The 22,635-nt window shown below is 30.3% G+C and overlaps 2 protein-coding genes across 2 annotated transcripts; both read left to right on the plus strand.

Annotated features, from left to right (window-relative positions):
• The first annotated feature begins 8,248 nt into the window (after window positions 1–8,248).
• LOC146943858 (serine carboxypeptidase-like 31) lies at window positions 8,249–12,281 on the plus strand. Its single transcript, XM_085742153.1, has 10 exons — window positions 8,249–8,557; window positions 8,878–8,985; window positions 9,146–9,241; window positions 9,348–9,440; window positions 9,547–9,629; window positions 9,739–10,026; window positions 10,805–10,935; window positions 11,059–11,154; window positions 11,441–11,546; window positions 11,723–12,281. The coding sequence occupies exons 1-10, from the start codon at window positions 8,281–8,283 to the stop codon at window positions 11,867–11,869; spliced, it is 1,425 nt and encodes a 474-aa protein (XP_085598279.1). The 5' UTR covers window positions 8,249–8,280; the 3' UTR covers window positions 11,870–12,281.
• Window positions 12,282–15,998: 3,717 nt separating this feature from the next.
• LOC146943859 (serine carboxypeptidase-like 32) lies at window positions 15,999–21,259 on the plus strand. Its single transcript, XM_085742158.1, has 10 exons — window positions 15,999–16,928; window positions 18,572–18,679; window positions 18,996–19,091; window positions 19,229–19,321; window positions 19,406–19,488; window positions 19,703–19,984; window positions 20,073–20,203; window positions 20,468–20,563; window positions 20,674–20,779; window positions 20,877–21,259. Exons 1-10 carry the CDS (start codon window positions 16,640–16,642, stop codon window positions 21,021–21,023), a joined length of 1,431 nt encoding a protein of 476 aa, XP_085598284.1. The 5' UTR covers window positions 15,999–16,639; the 3' UTR covers window positions 21,024–21,259.
• Window positions 21,260–22,635: the final 1,376 nt, after the last annotated feature.

Raw genomic sequence — 22,635 nt, forward strand, 5'->3', positions numbered from 1 at the left:
TTGATGGGGTATTGGTTTAATCCCCTCCATCTTTTTTTGTAATTCTTATCTTTTTTCTCTTTAATATATTAAGGGTGGTTCTTTTCCCACCCTTTCTGTTTAAAAAAAAAATAATACACAAAAATTTCCGGTTTATAAATACACAAAAATTCCCGGAAAAAATACTAATGAAAATTTCGAAATTTCAAAAAATACACACAAAACCTAAACTCGGTTTATAAATACACATAAATACACTGAAAAAACCTAAGTATATACTAATGAAAATTTCGAAATTAATTTCAAAATTTTAATTTTTTTAAAAATGATTAATATTTTTAATTTTTTCGAAAATTTCCAAATTTTTTAATATTTTTTTAATTAATTTTTCATTTTTCCAGAATTTTTTAATATTTTCAGAATTTTTTAATCTTTTTTATTTTTTTCAGAATTTTTCATTTTATTAGATTATTTTATTTTTTAATCATTTTTTATTTTTATTTATTTTTCCAGAATTTTTAAATTTTTTTCCGTATTTTTTCATTTTTATTAATTTTTCAATTTTCCAGATTTTTTTATTAATTTTTCATTTTTCCAGAATTTTTTAATATTTTCAGAATTTTTTTTTCAATTTTTTTATTAATTTTTCAATTTTCCTGATTTTTAAAATATTTTTAATTAGATTTTTTATTTATTTAATTAAAAAATTATTAAGTGGATTTTTTTTTATTTTTTTTTTAATTTAATAATTACCCATGTGGCATGCCACATGGGCATTGACCATTCAAAATTGGTAAAAAGGACCAAAATCGCAATGGGGCTAAAACATAGGGGGCCAAAATTGTGGTTTTCATACATGGGGGGCCAAAATCGCAACGTTTTGAAAGTTAGGGGGGGAAAAGTACCCTTTAGCCTTGATTTTAATATATATATATATATATATATATATATATATATATATATATATATATATATATATATATATATATATATATATATATATATATATAGGGTTATGATAGAAGACACCATTTATGAAGGTGTCTTTTATCAAGTTACTCTATGAGCATTTGCGAAAAGACACCAACTTACTTTTAGGAAGGTGTCTTTTATCAAAGTTATAACTAAAAAGTGAAAATCACACCTTAAGGTGTGACTTGATAAAAGACACCACCAAAGGGTGGCTTGTAACATAACCCATATATATATATATATATATATATATATATATATATATATATATATATATATATATTAAAAAGGAATGTTACATTTTTGTTGTTAGATAGAAATTAACATGCTATTGTACCAAAAAGAAAAGAAAAGAAATTAACATGCTAATTGTACCAAAAAAGAAGAAATTAACATGCTACATTGAACTAGCTTTACTTTCATACATACATAGGGTATGTCGGTGTGTCGCCCTTAATATTCTACTATTTTCTTCCTCTTTCTATGTTTCCTCTCAATTTCTTTTGCTTACCACACAAAGCATTAGTTGTCGATGCATCAACAGGCTATTAGCTACCTTCATTAACGTGAATAGTTCTAAGGTTGGATTCTGCTAATATTAGAATTTCAAACAAAAAATGTATAGTGAACAAGCCAAAAAAGAGTAAATTAAACAACTATTCAATGATATTTTTTGTATGATAAATGATAAATGCAATAGGACCATCATAATGTTACAGAATCTAGAAAGTGTCCGGAGCATCTCCACTTGAATCTAACAATCTTTCTCTCAAGCGCGAGTCTCACATATTTTACACCTGCATCGTCGTCATTACCAACGGTTGGTGGAGCACGTCTTTTGACTACATGCAATCACGAAGACTTTAAATACAAGGATATAATAATATGATCCACCAACGCTCCCCAAAAAATCAAACCAAAGCTCTAATATCACTTGTTGGAGAGTTGAGGGAAGCGTCAAAAGCAGCACCGATCAATACTATAGAGTATAATAGTCGTCACCAATTTTTCCTCTTTTTTCCTATCTATTCATTTGGCTGCAAGGTGAATTATACGTCTCTTGTATGTAAATTGTAGCCAACTTAGTGCATGGTGCACCCCTTCTTCTGTATACCCTTTAATTATTACTGATTATTGATTTGACAATGATTGACTCTAGATTCGTGTATTATCTAAATCTTAATCCAATCTCATCAAAAGTGCGCATTATCTTAACATTACTACGGTCATTGCATTGGTGTTTATCAGTAAGTCGTTAAACTCTGTGAAACATATTTTGAAGCCTATCATCAACTCTAAATGTATACTAACTTGACTTGATGACTCTAACTGTGTTTTGTGTTTAGTTGCCATGTGAAGACGTGTCCAACACCCAAAAGCTGAAACGTGATACATTTTAATTTATCCACAATATTTTCTTAGAGGAATTTATCTAAAACATTTAATAAACTAGAATTGTAATTTGGTATTATATAATAATTTAATTCTCTAAAATAGCATGTTAAATATGAAAAGGGATTTAATCTCATTTGTCTAGTGATTAGACTCACACATTAAGTGTGGAGAAGGGATGAATCAATATTCAAATACTGGCCTCTGCATTTCACCGTCTATGAAACTTCCAACTAAACTGCATTTACAAGACAATTCATTAGTCTATTTTTTTTGTTGTAATTCATTAGTCTATTTTAAACATAGATAAAATTACTTATCCACATATGTTCATATAAATTAAGCTAAAAAGTCATACCAGACTTTCAAAAGACTTGACTCATGTCTAAGATATAATTACATATGATAAACTACATTTCAAACTTAAACCTTAAATGTTTTCACATGCCAGACTTGAGCCTTTTAAAATGTAACTCGGTCCATCCTATTTCCGCCCACAATTTTAACAAAAACCTTTAAAACACTAAATATAGATGTCTTCTCATCTATATTTCACTCAAACTCCACTTATTATCCAATTATGCAATGAGAGATTTGCAACTGAGCATTAACACACCAACAAATGTTATAGTAAACTTACTAAGAAGTACAAAATAAGTATGTATATCATCTTTTTTTTTTAATCAGCATTGCTATTCAACCCGAAAAAATCCATCCCGAGGGCATCAAGAATTAAAAGCAACCAATGAAAACTTTGCTTTTCCCACAATTCATGGTAGGTCAAATGGAAAAAGGAGGAAGTCAAAAAAGGTGGCTGTGTGGAATACACGGTCGGGCTGATTCGGGATAAAAACCTTTCGGGAACTTTAGCATTTTTCTTTTTTAATTAATTACTATTATTTTCTGACTATCAAATTGAAAAAACCTCTTTCGAAAAAGTGAAAAGAAAGAAACTAATTACACAGTAGGAATAATCTAAAGATCATATTAATCCATTATTCAACTTAATAAAGTTGGAATCCAGGTCATTATTCAACAACCAACTTGATAGCTTCTTCCATTCCTTAAGGTTCCCCTTCTTCAAGTCATGACGCACAAGGTTCGCCACAAAACTAGCTCAACCTTTCTACTATGTGATGATGATATTCTTGAAAATAGCTAGCTTTTCATTCCATGTTTATGAGTGAAACGACCATTTTGGAATATATACCTAATTGCAAATTTCCTACATGATGATATATGTTCATCAACTAGCATGATAATGGTCGTTGGTCAATATGTAGAAAGATATAGGCTTAATACATGCTTTGGTCCCTTAACTTATTTTCAAATTTCATTTTGGTCCCTTAACTTTAAATTGTGTCAATTTGGTCCCATAAGTTTACCTCTGTTTACACTAGTGGTCCCTTCTGTTAGTTTTTTTCAAAAAAACGTTAAGTTTGTCCAGCTAGGCAGTCCACGTGGGCATAACGTTACAATCAATTGGTCCTTTAACTTAATTCTTTTTTCAAATTGGTTCTCTAACTATTAAACGTTTCAATTTGGTCCTTTATCTTTGTTTTCCTCAATCAATTGGTCCTATCTTCTTCCTCATCTTCATCTTCATCTAACCTTCTTCATCAACATTCATCATCTTCAACACCAGAAAATGCAGAAGAAAAAAAACCTAAAAAAATAAAATAAAATAAAATAAAACATTAATTTGAATGTGAGCAATCTCCAATATAAACGGAGGAAGATAATTCACAAAACCACAACACAATACACGTCGCTGCTGCAATTATATAAAATGAATCAAAATAAAAATTGTGGCTTTGAAGTTGCAGACTTGCAGTGATCTGTGTGAAGAAGGGAGGAACATAATGGAAATGGGTTGGGTTAAATTTATCATAACCCCAGAAATTCATTTGACCCATCTTCATCCCCAATTTTTTTTCTTCAATCCCAAACCCATGAATCACAAAAATCTAAATCACTCAATCTCCCTAATCTCTCTTCACTGTCGCTCCCAAACACATGATTCACAAAAATCTAAATTACTCAGAAAATAACAATTTCATAACAAGAGATGAATTCGATTTGCAGTGATGAATTCGATTCCACTTCATCGTTCTTCTCTTCTGATTCTTTCAAAACTAACCTTCACTAAAAATCACAAATAGATGGAAGCCTTTTTTCGAATCTGAATAGTAACTCGGAATTCCGATCGATTCCATTTGTTTTTCAGTTCAATTTGTGTTTCTGGGTTACTTTCGTTTTTTTATTTTTGTTCTAAACATGATTCATTGCATTATGACTTTCCCCCAAATTCATTTTCCAAACACTAACTCCATTTGAACACAAATTTTGATTTGACAATAGATGAGTTCGATTTGCAGGGATGAATTCGATCTGGTTTCTAATTGATGTTGTGTTGATGAAGTCACATAACAGGAAAGGGAAGAATATGTTCGCTGGAGAAGAAGAGAAAAGAAATTGGGATTTTTAATTTGGCATTAGGGGTATTTTAGGAGCTGGTCAACCGTTTGAACCAAAGAAATTGGGAATATGAAATTATTCTCCCTAGTTTTTTAGGTTTTTTTTCTTCTGCATTTTCTGGTGTTGAAGATGATGAATGTTGATGAAGAAGGTTAGATGAAGATGAAGATGAGGAAGAAGATAGGACCAATTGATTGAGGAAAACAAAGATAAAGGACCAAATTGAAACGTTTAATAGTTAGAGGACCAATTTGAAAAAAAAATTAAGTTAAAAGACCAATTAATTGTAACGTTATGCCCACGTGGACTGCCTAGCTGGACAAACTTAACGTTTTTTTGGAAAAAACTAACAGAAGGGACCACTAGTGTAAACGGAGGTAAACTTACGGGACCAAATTGACACAGTTTAAAGTTAAGGGACCAAAATGAAATTTGAAAATAAGTTAAGGGACCAAAGCATGTATTAAGCCAAAGATATACTATACTTCAACATGTGCTGTGACTTTATATGGTCTTTTCGATTTGACTATGCACATAATTAAGAGTAATGATATTTTGACAACCATTTGATGACAACTTTTGTGACAACCTTACTTTCCTTTCTTCTCATTGGTCAAAAACAATAGAGAGAGAAAAAGGAAGAGAGAGGATAAGTACATCATGTGAGTATGAGAGAGAAAGTTGTACAAAAGTTGTCATAAAATGGTTGTACAAATATCATTTCTCCATAATTAAATACTTGGCAACCCAATTTTCTTTTAAGGACCAACCTAGAAAATTGACAAGATAACTTTCAATAAAAAATTTTAATTCGATTTTTAGAGCCGTTCATTTGAAAGATAACGTAGTCTTTTAAAAAAGTTAGATCTTCTACCACCGATTTTAGAATTAGTTTTTTTAACAAATTATCTAAAAAATCGTAAAAACACCTGGCGTAATATTTATGAGGGCCGTAGATATAGTTGTTTCTAAAATTTTCAGGTTAAATTGGACATTTAGTCCGTTATTTATAGTATTTATGTGAATAAATATTTCTTTAGCCTTAAGGGACCAAATACTATAACTATAACTAAGTCTTCTCTCTGCTGCAAAAATACTACATTTTTATTTTGTTTTTAATCTAAAGAAAGATTTTGTCATATTTTTTGAAAGAGTATTAATTTGGAGAATGATAAATTAATTTTTATGATTAATATATTTCTAATTTTAAAAATATCATTACAACATATATTTAATTTGAAAAATTCGTATAAATCCTCCAAAATTCTCATCCAATATAATTTTTGAGTTCTCTAAAATTAGGAGAATTTTGTATTATAAAAAAAGATGAACTCCAAAAAACTCTCTTTAAAATTCTCTCTCTTCTATTTGCTCATCACTTTTTTCGAAAAATCTCTCCATCAAACTCGCAAGCAAACCCTTCAACTATGTGGTTGAAAGGTCACTAAGGTGTCGTTTAGGGCAATCTATCGTCCAATGCATTACTAGTGGCTCCTAATTAAAGCATGTGTTTGAAAAATTTAACTCCATGGAATCAATAAAAGGAAGAAAAAAAAATGTTACATATTCAATGCTAATATTCTACATGTAAGTTTGTGCTGTTTATCAATCATATATAATGTCATTCAGTGCTACCATTCTACTTTACCTTGTCAAACAATTATTGGTTAGAAATCCTTCCCATAAGGTGAATAAATGGAGAATTAAGAGTTCGAATCTCAACCCCTGTATATATAATGTGATGACTCCTAGCTGTACTGACGGAGACATCTTATTGCTCTTAAATATTAATCAAAAACCAATCTCATAAGACAATTAATGTCAAAGAAGGGATCCTTAAATTAATGAAAGATAAATCTAATGTCACATGACTTAGAAAAACACAAGGGATCTGGATATCTTTTGATGTACTTTGATGACATAAATAATCATTAGAATTAATATATAATAGATTCTTAAACAAGGTAAAGTAGTGCTATGATTCTAAATAATAGTTTCCCCTTCTTACAAGTCATTTTGACCAGGTTTAATTAGTTCTCAGCATATTCTGTAGTCAAATACTTACATGCTGTTACTTATACACGGTTCATCAGGTTCCTCACACTATACCTCTTAAACACTCATTTTAATTGATTTTTGATGCAACAGTTGTTGTAGTTTTTGACATTTTTTACAACATTTTAGTGCAAAACCAGACAAACAGTCTCAAGAGAACTTTAACCAAGTATTTTCCACTAAAAAAAAATGTAGTTTTTAGTCTTTGATTTGCTCACCTCTTTATTCACATACCAAAGAAAAAGTGAACGCCGTTGATTATAAAATGTGACAACTTATGATCAATTGAGTCTACTTGGTAAGACCCTAGGACAATCAATCATATCATACCTCTAAACTTAATTTTACATGATAGTAAGGAATAATATCTAAGTGAATAAGGAATTTGGTGATTGAAATTATACGCCAATCAAAATAGTCTAATATTTGTGAATTGGCAAATTCATTTGTAAAATTTTAAAACGTTAGCCACAATATATAATTTCCCTTTTAACTTTATCAAGAGAGGCTGTGACATCACACTTTTAGCTGAATATGCAAACCGTCTAAGTTGATCGCACATCAATGTCATTGCACGAGAGGATAATATGTCCATGAAATTTAAAGTCATCCTTACTAGTTGTTGGAAAAAACCGGGATAGAGAAAACAAAGGAACACAATCACAACACAAAAACATTTCGTGAAAACTCCAAAACCTCAAAAAAAAAAAAAAAAACACAATCACTGTCCTACGACGACAAAGAATAAAACTATATGCAAATTTTTACAACACAATGACTACTCCCCGGCTGACCCTAATACACCCACACCCTCCAAAGCAAATACTTGGCTACATCTCACAAGTAACACTCTAAGACAAAAGTTTAAGCGAAAAGAAAAAAAAATCAGATACAAGTTAAAATATTTTGGACCGGTGCATCTTGTAGCGAAGAACTAAAGTTTATATATATAACCTTGCTCTCTATTTCTTTACAATTCTAAACAATGTGAGACTTTTTCAGCATGTAAATTTTCAACGAGCACCAACAATTGGAACAAATAATCTTAATCCAACCATAAATTTATTCATGTGTGACAACATATGATATTCAAGTGTAACCAACCACACATATAATTATCCCAATTGGAGGTTCCACTCATTCTTGTTAATTCCATGTTCCATGCATGAATATGAATGCTCTGGAAGCTACCTAAATGAGAGACATCATATCACATAAAGCAAGTCAAGAAGAGAGGGAGAAGGGATAAAGGTGTTGCCAGGTAGGACTCTCTAATCCTATCTGCTTTTTTCATAAATTTTTACCCTATGATGGACCATTAAATAGAAGTCCTAGATTAGTATAAATAGGTATGTAGTGGTTCTCTTTGTCCATCAAGTACAAGCATCTAAAACTTTGGATAATATGACAAGTTTCTATACATTGGCTTTGATAGTGTTGTTTTTACATGTGAATCCTATTGTTTCTTATAGAGATAGGAAATGGGGTGGTGGGAGAAAATTAAGCTATGGTGATAATGATGATCTTGTGACTAACTTACCTGGCCAGCCTCCTGTTGATTTCCAGCACTATGCTGGATATGTCACAGTTAATGAAACCAATGGAAGAGCATTGTTTTACTGGTTTTTTGAGGCCATGACCAAACCTGAAGACAAACCATTGGTTTTATGGCTTAATGGAGGTAAGGTCATGCTTTGGTATAAAAGTAAATGACAAATTTGAGAACAAAAGTTTATTGAACTCATTTTACTTTATTTTTTTTTAATTGGTGGGGAAGAGTGTGATGTTACTTTTGTATGTTTTCAACCTATTTGAGAAATGTTAAAATAGCGAATTCGGCTCTAAAGAAGACAGATAAATAAACACATAAGAATACAACAAAATGATCATAGAGTTCGGTCAATTGTGCATTCGTCTCCGAAAACTAGCCGGTCCTGTATGATACACATAATAAAATATATTATTTGTCTAGGTGACAATGTTCTTTTTTATTACTTACAGGTCCTGGATGCTCTTCTGTGGGATATGGAGCAACACAAGAGATTGGTCCATTTTTAGTGGACACTGATGGCAAGGGTCTCAAATTTAATAACTTCTCATGGAACAAAGGTATGAGGATTGAGGACCATAAACATAACATATATTAGTATACTTTGTGGCACAATCCACCTCACTGTTTTTTATGGAAATGTAAAAAAATTTCCCTACATAGAATTGTTAATTGATGCCAAGTATGTTTTATATATATGTGAAATGTAATATCATGCAGAAGCAAACATGTTATTCTTGGAATCTCCTGTTGGAGTTGGATTTTCTTACTCGAATACAACCAGTGAATATGCACAACTAGGAGATGACTTCACAGGTTTTTACTTCATCTAAATATCTTTGTTTTTTGCATAATGGTCATCAAATGCTACAAAATAACTCGATAATTAATTTTAATGTGCTCTATTGACTATTTGAAACAGCTAACGATGCTTACACTTTTCTGCACAATTGGTTTCTCAAGTATCCTTCATACAGAACAAGAGCCTTTTACATAGCAGGAGAGAGCTATGCAGGTATTGAAATCAAAATCATTGTGTCTGAGTATCGAGTTCGATTCTTAATGATAAAAAAACATGTCACTTTTAGTCCCATGAATTGATCATAAAACATGTTATGCAGGAAAGTATGTACCAGAGCTTGCTGAACTCATCATTGATAGAAACAATAACCCTTCCCTTCATATTGATCTCAAGGGCATTTTGGTATGCTCCTACATGATTTAAAACCTAGCATTAAGTTCTAGATAAAAATCTTAGTTTAATATAAATATGAATGAGCACAAAATAATAATGCTTTTATTTTTTTGGGCAGCTGGGAAACCCTGAAACTTCTTATGCTGAAGATTGGTTAGGAATGGTTGATTATGCTTGGAGTCATGCAGTGATATCTGATGAAACCTATAAAACAATCCGAAGAAGCTGTGACTTTAACAGTAGTGATCCATGGAAAAATGAAGATTGTACTCATGGTGTGGATGAAGTGCTTAAACAGTACAATGAAATTGATATTTACAGCCTCTATACGTCTGTCTGCTTTGCTAGTACAGCGCGATCAAACGATCAATCCATGAAAATGGTGATGAAGCACTCATCTTTAATGGTGAGTGATCAAAACAATATCAGAGGAAGTGGTGTGTGTGGAAATTGATTTTAACAATGAACTTTTATCCATGGATGTGTTAAGGATGTTTTAATATGTTACTTTTTGCCCAAGTAAACTTATACACAATTTGTTTTGAATTCTTTTTGAGAAAACTCGTAAATATTTTGCGAGGTGGAAAACAAATGCGTGAAATTTCACCAGATGTCATTTGAAGAAGACTTTTCTTACAATAGACCGATATATTGAATATTATTAAATAGGCTAAATTATACCAGAGGTGCTTTAAGTTTGAGATTCGTAACAGATTGGTCAATTATGTTATTTTTGGTCACACATAAGTCATTTAAGTTTGAGGTTTGTAACAGATTGATCTTTAAGTTAATTTGGTCACACATAAGTACTTTAAGTTTGTAAACGTTTTCAATTTAGTCCTTATGTTAACCAAAACAATGATGTGGCAGAAAGACTAAATTGAAAACGTTTACAAACTTAAAGGACTTGTGTGTGACGAAAATAACTTAAATGATCAATCTGTTACAAACCTCAAACTTAAAAGACTTATGTGTGACCAAAATAATTAAAAGATCAATCTATTACAAACGTTAAACTTAAACTTAAAGAACCCTATTAAATACAATTAAAAGTTTGAAATTCCGTCAGAGGAGACTTTTTTTAGATTGATATATACACACGGGCGTGCGTGCGTATATATGTACATGTTTTGAATTGTGTATATAAATTGATCTAACACTTCTTTGTGGATTTGGGTGACTAGATACCAAGGATCATGGGTGGTTATGATCCATGTTTGGATGACTATGCTAAAGCTTTTTACAACAAACCAGATGTTCAGAAAGCCCTTCATGCCAGTGATGGTCATAATCTAAGGAATTGGAGTATTTGCAAGTATATATTGTCCTATTTTTCACTTTTTTGTACTAATATCTACATAAATTTGATTAATTTAATTTTTTATGAATTTGATTACCCTTAATCTAAATTGACATTTTATCTGTTAATAAAAAACAGCAACGACATATTTACTGGATGGAAACAAACAAAACATTCTGTTATCCCAATTTACAAGAAGCTTATTTCAGCTGGACTTAGGATTTGGCTCTACAGGTAACCAATTATATATGTACGCGTGGCGCGCATCGTAAATTTCTGAATTTTCATCTTCAAAAACAAATTAGTATTGTTAATAAAGAGGATATTTAAAATAAAATAAAATTATCTAGTAATTTAAAATGAGACTATATACGGTAACGATTTTGTTTCTAAAGGAAAATAAACTTAAGTGACAAAGCTAATAATATTGTTCAATTTGAACTTTTTCAATAGATTTAATTAAAGACCTTATAAACCATATTTTTGCATGATTTTTATTTCTTCATACTTGATTGTTCAGTGGAGACACCGACGGTAGAGTGCCAGTTCTATCAACCAGATACAGCTTAAGCATTCTTGACTTGCCTATCACCAAGCAATGGAGTCCTTGGTATCATGAAAAGGAGGTACAAATATTATGAATTGATTTTTTTTAATATTTTTTATAATAACTCATGAATTAATATAGATAAATTGAATTTGCATTAAAAGATCATATTCCTAATATAAGTATGACATATATTGATGATGTATTTGCTATCATGATTCATTTTTAAAAATGATTTGTTTTGTGTTGGAATAGGTAAGTGGATGGTATCAAGAATATGAAGGACTTACATTTGCTACATTTAGAGGAGCTGGTCATGCAGTGCCCTGTTTTAAACCAAGCAATTCACTTACATTCTTCACTACCTTTCTTCTTGGAGAATCACCACCTTCAACTAGATAAAAGAAGAATGTTTTAAAATATGTGATTTTGGGTGTTAAGTTTTGCAATTACGCGGTAGTACTATCTTATCATAATGTTAAGCTAGCATATACAAATATAGCATATGATAATATAAAGGGCAACCCGGTGCACTGAAGCTCCCGCATATGCAGGGTCCGGGAAGGGGTCCCACCATTTGGTGTATTGTACGCAGCCTTACCCTGTTTTTTACACAAGAGGCTGTTTCCAGGACTTGAACCCGTGACCTTTCGGTCACATGACAACAACTTTACCAGTTGCGCCAAGGTTACCCCTCATAGCATATGATAATATGATGATATAAATAAAAGAGTATCCCTATTTCAGATTGATTAGTGCAAAATCTAATTTTATTTTATCTTCTAATGAAATCTACACCCGTATGTTTTTCTTTCTTTCTTTTTTCTTCGTATAGATTCTCATTATTAAAGTAATTCTATTAAAGGTGTGTCAAATATTTAATATGAATATTTTTCTCAGTTGATATTCAAACATTAGTTTATTACATTGCAAGAGTTTAACCTCTTATACTAGATGCACCCCAATGAGAGATGAATGTTTTAATGTTATAACATGATATAAACATATTAATTAGATTAGCAATAAGCCGTTGAGGAATTTAAAAAAATATTAGAAAAAATATGAATGATCTAGACGAGATTCCTCTCTCCTGTTAAGGAGTTCATTCTAACATATTATTTTTTTGTTGAGGCTATTAATATAGAATAAGAAAATACACAACCATTTTAAAATGCGTTAGTATAGTATAGGGTATTAGACTAATTTAATATTACATGTTTACCCATGTTTACCCTTGAGACTATGAGGAGACGAGTCTTTTTGTCTAAATGAAAAGTGTTGGTTGTTCAATTTGACCTTCATATATGGAGTATTTAGGAAGTAGAAGAGTACTTGAGGATATTTTCGGTTATAGTTATAGAAATTTGTTGCTTTTTGCCCCTAATTTGGGTTTGAGGTGTTTGTATTGTAGTTAGCCATGTTTATAATTTTATATATTTATCCAGCTATGAATTTTGTATTTGTATCTATCAATTAAACAAATTACTTTATCTGAAATGAAATATAAACAAATAAGGTAGTTGAAAAGTTGATGTATGCGAACTAAATTTTTAACCACAAATGTTGACTTTTCAACGACTTTATTTGATTATATTTCATTACGAAGAGAGTATGTTTGTGGATAACTTTTATTTTAACTCAATATTGGCTTTTTTGAAAGAAAATTAAAAGGTCAAAGATTTTAAAAAAATGTTTTTTTGTTTGACAAAAAGTTGATTTTTGAATTATGCGATTCAAACAAATGCGTTGAATTGAGTTGTTCATGAACTTTAAATGAGTTTAATTTAAGCTAAAAAAAATTCGTATCAAATTTGAGTTGAGTTTCAAGCTCAACCGATTATTATTGAGTTGAGCTCATCAGCCGTACATACACTTAATATGGGTACTTCTCCCAACAATAATTCAAATATTAATTTGCCATACATGAGACTCTTATTATGAGTAGCGATATATGTACAATTATTTTGGACAACTTTAATGACAACTATCATTTTCTCTCTTTTCATTGGTCCAAAACAATGGAGAGAGAAAAAGAAAGACAGAGAATAAGAATATAATGTGAGTATGAGAGAGAATATTGTCAAAAAGTTGTCAAAAAGTGGATGTATAAATATCATTTCTCTTTATTTATTTATTTATTTATTTATTTATGATTAATGATAAGTTGACACTTTTTTTTTTACCATCGTTGTACACCCCATGTGGCATTATGAAGAAGAGAGATTGAGAGACAAAATTGGTGAGTGTGTGGGGGCCACACCGCCACATATTACTTTTGTGTGTGGAAGTACAATGGGTGTATGCCACTTGAGGTGGTCAACCTATTATTACTCTTTATTTATATACTTATTTATGACTCATGCTGTGAGCTAAGGACATATGTTACAAAATCCACAAATGATAATTATGCCTTTTTTTTTTTGACAGAAAATGATAATTTTTTTTTTGGTAGATGACAGAAAATGATAATTATGTCTTGAAAATCATAGTTTTAAACTCTTTAAAAATAGAATACACAATTTTTAATATGAAATGTCTATCTTTACACCAACAAATGGTATGTTAGTATTTATCATTTATTTATTTATGAGTCATGTTAACCGATGCCTCCGGGACACTAGTTAAGGATACCAAAAAAGGAAGTTGTTACTAAAAAAGAATTTTTTTTTGACTTTTTTGGATTAATTATACAATTTTCAATACAATAACGATTATATAATTTTCTTTTTTAGTATCCTTAACCATTGTCCCGAAAACACCGATTAGCATTTTCCTTTATTCATGTACAATTTTCAATACCAAATGTGTATCTTTAGAACTTTTCTTAAAGCATCTTCAAGTGTGCTCTTATCAAGAAGAAGCTTAAGTGGCTTCTCTGCGTACATATCACATATTCACTTCATTTTTAAATTTAATGTTTAATAAACACTCATTCACGGTAACCCAACAACTTTTAAAATGCCATTCAATTTTCAACATTGAATTCATGCATTAATTTTTCATTTGAAATATGATGAAAAAAGTTGAATAAAGAATGCGACGAGAGTTACAATGCTTGTATAAGTCTTGTATCTCAATAGCAATCTCTCCTATTTCTTCTCCGATGGGAGTAACTAATGAAGGCTCTGTTTGGTAAGGCCAAGAAGCTAACTTATAGTTTATAGTGGATAACTTATAAACTCATATGACAAAAAATGCTCCGTTTGGTAACAGTCTTTTTACAATGAACTTATAGCTTATTTCAGGAGCTTATACCTTATTTTTCAGACGTTATTTCAATTAACGTTTGAGCTTATAGCTAATAGCTTATCATCTTTTGTCTCATTTTTACCCTTATCACTTTAACTAAAATCCATTTTTACCCCTTCTAATAAATAATTGCGTTTAAGAAAAACATGTTACTTTTAATTAAAGTTCAGATTTCACTTGAACTTTTTTTCTTTTTTTTACGAAATATATGTTGATGTTTACAAAAAATAAATGTTACGTTTTCCCTTATAAAAAATAAATGTTACGTTTACCCAAAAAAAATAGTACGTTACGTTTTAAAAAAAAATGTTGTCACAATCAACTTTTGTTTTTTTTTTGAAGTTTTTGTTTAGTTTTTTTTACAAATGTTTAATTTTTTTTTATAAAGTCTAAAAACGGAAATAAAACATTAGCCAATTTATATTTTTTTTTAAGAAAGCCAATTTATAAATTTAAAAATAATATATGAAAGGCATATTAAATTAATACATTTAAACTATTAAATTTTAAATATTTTAAATATCAATTTAAACAAATTTTATTATGAATTAAAAATACCTTTTTATGTCATTTTACATCTATGAGCTAGTTGAATCGCTAATTTTACCAAACACTTCAACTAGCGTATCAGCCATCAACTAAAAGTTATTAGCTATCAACTATCAGCCATCAGACATCGACTATAAGATATCAACTATCCGCTATTTTTAGCAAACAGAGTAAAACTCTACATACTACTATATCAATTCCTATATATAAGCCCCCTTTGCATTTTTCACATTTCTTAAGAAAAGATGCTAGTGCAATCAATGTGTATATTTTGCGTGTTAATATTATCAAATTGTCCTTTGTTTGTATGTGTATTAATTTTTTAATTTTTTTTATATTTCAAGACAAGTTAATAATATTAATTAGGGATATATTTAGGAAAAAAATAAATAAATACATCTAGTAATTTAAAAAGGAGTTGATATCTCTACTAAAGAAAACAACCCCTTTCAACTCTTTTGGACTTATTTTTTTCTTCCAAAAATGCCCTCAATTTTCAATACATGTAACAAATAGATAAAAATAAATTTAAATATTAAAAAAATATAACAAACACGATATGATTATATATATGTCTGCCAGACAAAATATATATTCTTAACAAACACGACATTGTCTGGTTTTTTTTTTCCTTTAACATTTAAAATGTGTAACAAACTATATGAGTATATTTATACATACCTTTTTATTATCCCAATTATACCCTTAAACAAATTTTTATATTATAAAGATTGTTGTTGGTGTCGTTAAATAAAAGTATCCACATTATATATTTTTTGTTATACTTTTTGTCATTGAAATAGATAATCAATGGTTACTTTGGTTTCTAATAACTTGAAAACAACAAACATTTACATTTTTAGTTTTAATCAAAATCAAAATTTCATTAAAAAACACCGCTCATAATTTTCAAATGTTAGCACAATAAAAAGAGCGGAAAGACGGGCACATGAGTGACTGTCTTTTCGCTAGTATATATAAGAAGGGAGAGAATATTGGCAAAACATCTCCAACGGAAGATGCTCTTTGTAAAACCTTGAATTTGTAACCACCACTATTAATGATAATTAATTTTCATTAACTGACTATCCACTTTCCTATTTGGTGGTAAAGAGAAGATTTGACTGTGAACCAATGTAGGAAAAATGTAAATTAAGTTAGTATCTGATTTTCATAAAAGCTTATCTAAATAAAATAGAAAACATAACGAATCTGGATATCTAATTAATGTTCTTACTTTGAAGGATCGAATACACATTAGAACATGTATAATTACATATATAGGCAATGTAGTTCACTTTGTCTATTAACCAAGTCCCAATCAAGTAAAAGAAATCTAAAACTTTGTTGTTGCATTGTGTGCATTCAGTATATATGGATCATAACATGACAATTTTCTACACATTGGCTTTGATAGTATTGTTTTTATGTATGAATACTATTGTTTCTTTTGGAGATAAGAAATGGGTTGTTGGAAGAAATTTGAGCATTGGTGATAAGGGTGATCTTGTGACTAACTTACCAGGCCAGCCTCATGCAGATTTCAAGCACTATGCTGGTTATGTCACTGTCAATGAAACCAATGGAAGGTCACTCTTTTATTGGTTTTTTGAGGCCGTGACAAAACCTGAGGAGAAACCATTGCTTTTGTGGCTTAACGGAGGTAAAGTGATTTTGCTCTGTGAAAATAAACAGATTACTTTCTTAAATGCATGCATTTGGCTATTTTCTTCGTTGATTCATGATTTTAAATTGTAGTCTTAAAAATTTCAGAATATTTTTTTCACAATTTCAGGATATTTTTTCACAATTGAACTTTGGACTTTTTTTTCTTCATATATGTTGAATAATGAGCTGAAAATAACGCGATGATAAGTGTATGAGTGATGCATCAATGCATGTTTTAGAGGAGACGGATTTTTTAGGGTTTTACTTTTTGTTTGTTTTACTCCGTAGGTTTTAATTTTTAAATAACACTTTATTTCATTCTAGGTCAACACGATGCATCAGTATTTTGAAAGACAAGTTTTGTTTATAGAGATAAAGATGTTTTGTTTTGACTCTATGATTTATATAAAATATCATTGGATTAAAAAATATACATTAAACAACAACAACAACAACAACAACAACAACAACAACAATATTAATAATAATATTGCATTTATGTATTGTTACACCGGCCTCTGACTTGCCATCTCATTATTCAGATTGACACTTGAGAAGAAGAAAAAAAAACTCAAATTTAATGGTGAGAAAAATTTCAATAATTTTTAAAAACTGACCGAGATTGTATTTTTAGAATTAAAAATGAAATAATAGTAAAACCAATAAAAGTGTTCTTTCACCCTTAAGGTCTACCTTATTTGGCTGTGCTGTATTTACTTTCCTCTATGAGGAGTCCTAAATAGCTCGACATGTTGATGGACAAAGATAGACAACACAAAAATCAAGTCGATAGAAAAAAAAGGGGGAGAGAAAACAATGGTATAAAACAACAAACAATCATCCAACGGTTTTAAACATGTCGTGCTATGAGTCATCCACTCATTTTGTCGTGTCAACTATCATTATCCTTACTTTATGGGAAATGCTAACTTGTGCCCTTAGGGCATAAGTTAAGAAACCAAATATAGAAGTTTTTTCTTGAAAATTGTGCATTTAATGTCTTAAAAGTTTCAAAAGTTATGTTTTCAATACAAAACTTATTGTTTATTTCTATTTTAAACTCCTTAACTTGTGCCCTAAGGGCACAAGTTAACATGACCCTTACTTTATTTATTGTCTATGAGAGATATACACATATGATAGCTTTATGTGATTCAATTAATCACTTAACTATTATATATGTCTATTTCTCTCATGGATACTAAATAAAGGAAAATCAAAACTCGCCTTTAAGCCTATTTAAAATTGTTAATATTTCGAATTTTTTTTGAATCAAATTAATTTTGCCGTATAATTTCGAAGGGATCAAATCAATTTAGTCAATGAAACTATTTGACAAAGATTTATGTGATGAGAATTTTAAAATTAAAATTCAAAGATTTATGTGATGAGAAATTTAGTTCTTGTGTTGCACCTCTTTTGATTGTAAGAAAAAAAAGGAATTTTAAAATTAAAAGAGAATTTTAAACATAGTTTGAAAACAAGTTAACAATTTCCTACAATTGCAAAGAATAAATTTGGTGATTCACTCAAAAATCAATTAACAACTATGTTGATTTCATTTATTTGATCGAGTTTCTTTTTGTTCCTTCTAATATATCTTCTCTACTAAGGTGACAATGTGCATTTTTGTTACAGGTCCTGGGTGCTCTTCTGTGGGATATGGAGCAACACAAGAGATTGGTCCATTTTTGGTGGACACCGATGGCAAAGGACTTAAATTTAATAACTTCTCATGGAATAGAGGTAAATATAATATTACTTTTAATTTATCTATTTTATCAAACTCACTAAAATAGTCACTTTATTTTAAAGATCAATTATTTTTTGTGACTCCATTAATTTATTACATTTGTTGAAAATTTCAAACCTTGATTTTTTGGCCCAAAAATAGTGATTCATTTGTGGAATATTTTGTGTCATAGTCCATCTACTATTTTCCACGTCAATGTATAAAATTCTGACTATGTACCATGCAGCGTGACCCATTTTTTGTTCATAAATAGCCATGTTGGTTAATGCTTAGAATTTTTATATATGTACGTGGAATGTGACAATGCAGAAGCCAACCTATTATTCCTTGAATCTCCTGTTGGAGTTGGATTTTCCTACTCAAATACAACCAGTGAATACAAACAATTGGGAGATGATTTCACAGGTCTTTTCTTAATCTTATTTTCTTAATCTAAAATCTTTGATGCATACAAAAATGTTACAATATTTTCCCTAAAATATATTCTACATTTTCTATTTTTCCTAGCTGATACAAAATACTCACATAAATTTATGAAACAGCTAATGATACTTACACTTTCCTACATAAATGGTTCCTCAAGTTTCCTTCATATATAACAAGGGCATTGTACATAGGAGGAGAGAGCTATGGAGGTATTGAAATCACCATCACATCAGAATAATTATCTAACATGTAATTTTAAGTCCTTTGAATTGATCATGAAACATGATTTCCAGGACATTTTGTACCACAATTGGCTGAAGTTATCCTTGATAGGAATAAAGATCCTTCCCTACATATTGATCTCAAGGGAATTTTGGTATGGTCATAAATATTTTCTTTTATGAATAAGAATCAAACTCGTACTTAGGGTTTACATGATTTACACACACTGCGCACCAACCACTTGGGCTAGATCAGGTGGTGGTACGGTCCAATACAATTTCTAAGTTTCTAACTTCTAAGTATCAAATAAAGGTCAGATTGCAAATATAACCTAAAAATATGAAAATTGTAATTATTTTTTGGGGCAGGTGGGAAACCCTGAAACCTCTTATGCTGAGGATTGGTGGGGTATGATTGATTATGCTTGGAGCCATGCAGTGATATCTGATGAAACTCACAAATTACTTAGAACAAATTGTGAATTTAATAGCAGTGAAGATAATGATGTATGTCAAAAAGGACTAGATGAAATGTTCAAGCAGTACAATGAAATTGATATCTACAGTCTCTACACTCCTACTTGCTTAGCCAATAAGGGGCTTTCAAAACCAATGTTAAAGGTTATGAAGCGTTCATCAAACAAAGACATGGTGAGACAAGAAAGTTTTATCAGACTCTCTTTTAAGTGTTTTTAGGCTTAAAAACTTCTAACGCTACCTTGTGCATTTGTGAAACTAGATACCAAGGGTAATGGGAGGTTATGATCCATGTCTAGATGACTATGCTAAAATATTTTATAACAGACCAGATGTCCAGAAGGCCCTCCATGCCAGTGATGGTCACAATATCAAGAATTGGAGTATTTGCAAGTAAATATTTTAACCTTCCTAAACAAAGTTTGATTAACATTTATTTTGTTTATGATGTTAGAAATGGTATAATAGAATGTTGGATCCGACTTCTCTAAAGTGAACACTTTGAAACACACTTGTTTTAGAGTGTAACAAATCATGGATGTATTGAAATATCAACTTTGATTTTCTCACTTTATACAATTTAGAGGAACCAAATCTTAGAGCATGTGGTTTTCATTTGTCTATATTAATCCTTTTTTAATGGTTAATGAAAAACAGTGATGACATATTTCACGGCTGGGCACAATCAAAGCGTTCTATTATTCCAATTTACAAGAAGCTTATTCCAACAGGACTTAGAATTTGGCTTTACAGGTAATTAATTAATTCAATCAAATAATACTTCAACCAACAATTCAAGACCATGTGGTGCCTGTCACATTTCTCATATTTTTTTGTTAATCTTATTATTATTGAATGTTCAGTGGAGACACAGATGGTAGAGTACCAGTATTGTCAACAAGATACAGCATAAATCTTCTTGGTTTGCCAATCACCAAGCCATGGAGTCCATGGTACAATGAAAAGCAGGTAAGAGATCATAAATTGAATAGGTTTTCTGAGAACAAATCAAATTTTGCATCGTTATTCATATTTTTAATGAAATTTTGTGTGATTTAATTAACAGGTTAGTGGGTGGTATCAAGAATACAAAGGGCTTACATTTGCTACATTTCGAGGAGCTGGCCATGATGTGCCGACTTTTAAACCAAGCAATTCACTTGTATTTTTTTCCTCATTTCTTGTGGGTGAATCACTACCTTCTACAAGATGAAAATCAAGACTCTAAATTTGGGATGAAAAATGGTTAATCTTTGGAACTGAATCTTTAGCAATATAAATCTGTGATTTATGGTGTATTGGCGTTGGATGTGTGATTTCATGCTTATTTTTCAGTTCCAATTACCAAATATGCTAGCTTGAGTGTTTAAAAATTATTGGTTCTTCATGAAAAATTAAAGCTTCATATAATATATTAACTTGGAGATTTCTGGATTTTGATGAAAAAAATGATCTTAAAATTATTCCAGCCCTTATTTGCCAAGTTTGAAGACTAGTGTTTAGTTCACAAGATTTTCTATTTGGTGACCCAAGTCCACAATATTATTTTTTTTGTCGTTTTAATCGACTATATACGAGTTATACTTTAACGTCTAAAGTATGGTCTATGACGCATCACCATGAGTAACGTTTAAAGTTAATGGAAGGATAATGTCTAAGATTGACATATAAATGAGACTAAAATAAGAGACTATTGTTCTATTTAGAAAACTTTAGCGACTAAATTAAGAGACTATTGTTCTATTTCGAAAACTTTAGTGACTAAATTGATAGGTGGCTACAAATTCAAGAATAAAGTTGTCTACTCACTAAATTGATAGGATTTAAAACCAATACTTACGCTTGAAGATATCAAAACAGAGTTGATAACGAGACCATATCAACACCATATATCACCAATAAGTTCAAGAAAAATGTTGGACTAAGATAACAATCAATCACAAACTATAATAAACTTTTTAAACAAAACAAAAACTGATCCTTATGCTTCAAAGAATCTCTAAAAGCTCGAAACTAGATGCATGTGTATGAACCTTTCTGCCAACAATGTCACTTCAATCAATGCCTACATTTCTACATTTTGAAAGCCATAATCTTTCTCTTTTTTCAATTTCCTTTTGGCATTTCGCATCGGATTGATAACAGCCACGAGCTTCTTTTCCTGTTTCCTCTTGTTTCTTTTAGAGCAGAGGTTCTTCCTGATAAGGTTATAAATTTGCACAAAGTTTTCAGTAGTACGTTCTATATTTTCACGCGTGCCTTCTGCCAACTTTATGAGATTATCCGGTAAAGAACAACCATACTCATTAGACAGCAATAACTGGTGGAGTGTTAAAATTAAAAATATGACATGAAAGGAAGACTTGGTAAAGATAAAACTATGAAAAAATCAAGCATAGAAGCATATATTCGAACACTAGACACTCTATAATGAAATTTAAAGAATAAAAAAAAAATTATATAATACACAAGAAATTATAGTCGTTTTGCAATTTTGCCTAACACGTATGACCATCTCGTGTTAGTGACACGAGAGGATCTTGAACCAGATAGGGCAGTGTATATAAAATTATCTAGATGAAATTTTAAGAAAGATAACGAGCAAATACCAGCTACCACTTTTCCAGCAAATCCTTCAGAAACTTTATACAGAGGTAACAGAGGCAGTGTGCATAGTTCAGGCATTCATCCTTACTGAGGCAGTCATCCTTACTGACCACTGATTATCTGTTTCTTAAACATAATTTTCCCAAATCTGTTGAAGACTATTTCCATCTGTATTGAACAAACAAAATAAGAAATAATATTATCCATCTGCACACTAA

Source organism: Medicago sativa, chromosome 2 (genome assembly GCF_051527215.1).
Source record: "Medicago sativa cultivar Bolivia chromosome 2, Bolivia_mono, whole genome shotgun sequence".
Taxonomy (NCBI): domain Eukaryota; kingdom Viridiplantae; phylum Streptophyta; class Magnoliopsida; order Fabales; family Fabaceae; genus Medicago; species Medicago sativa.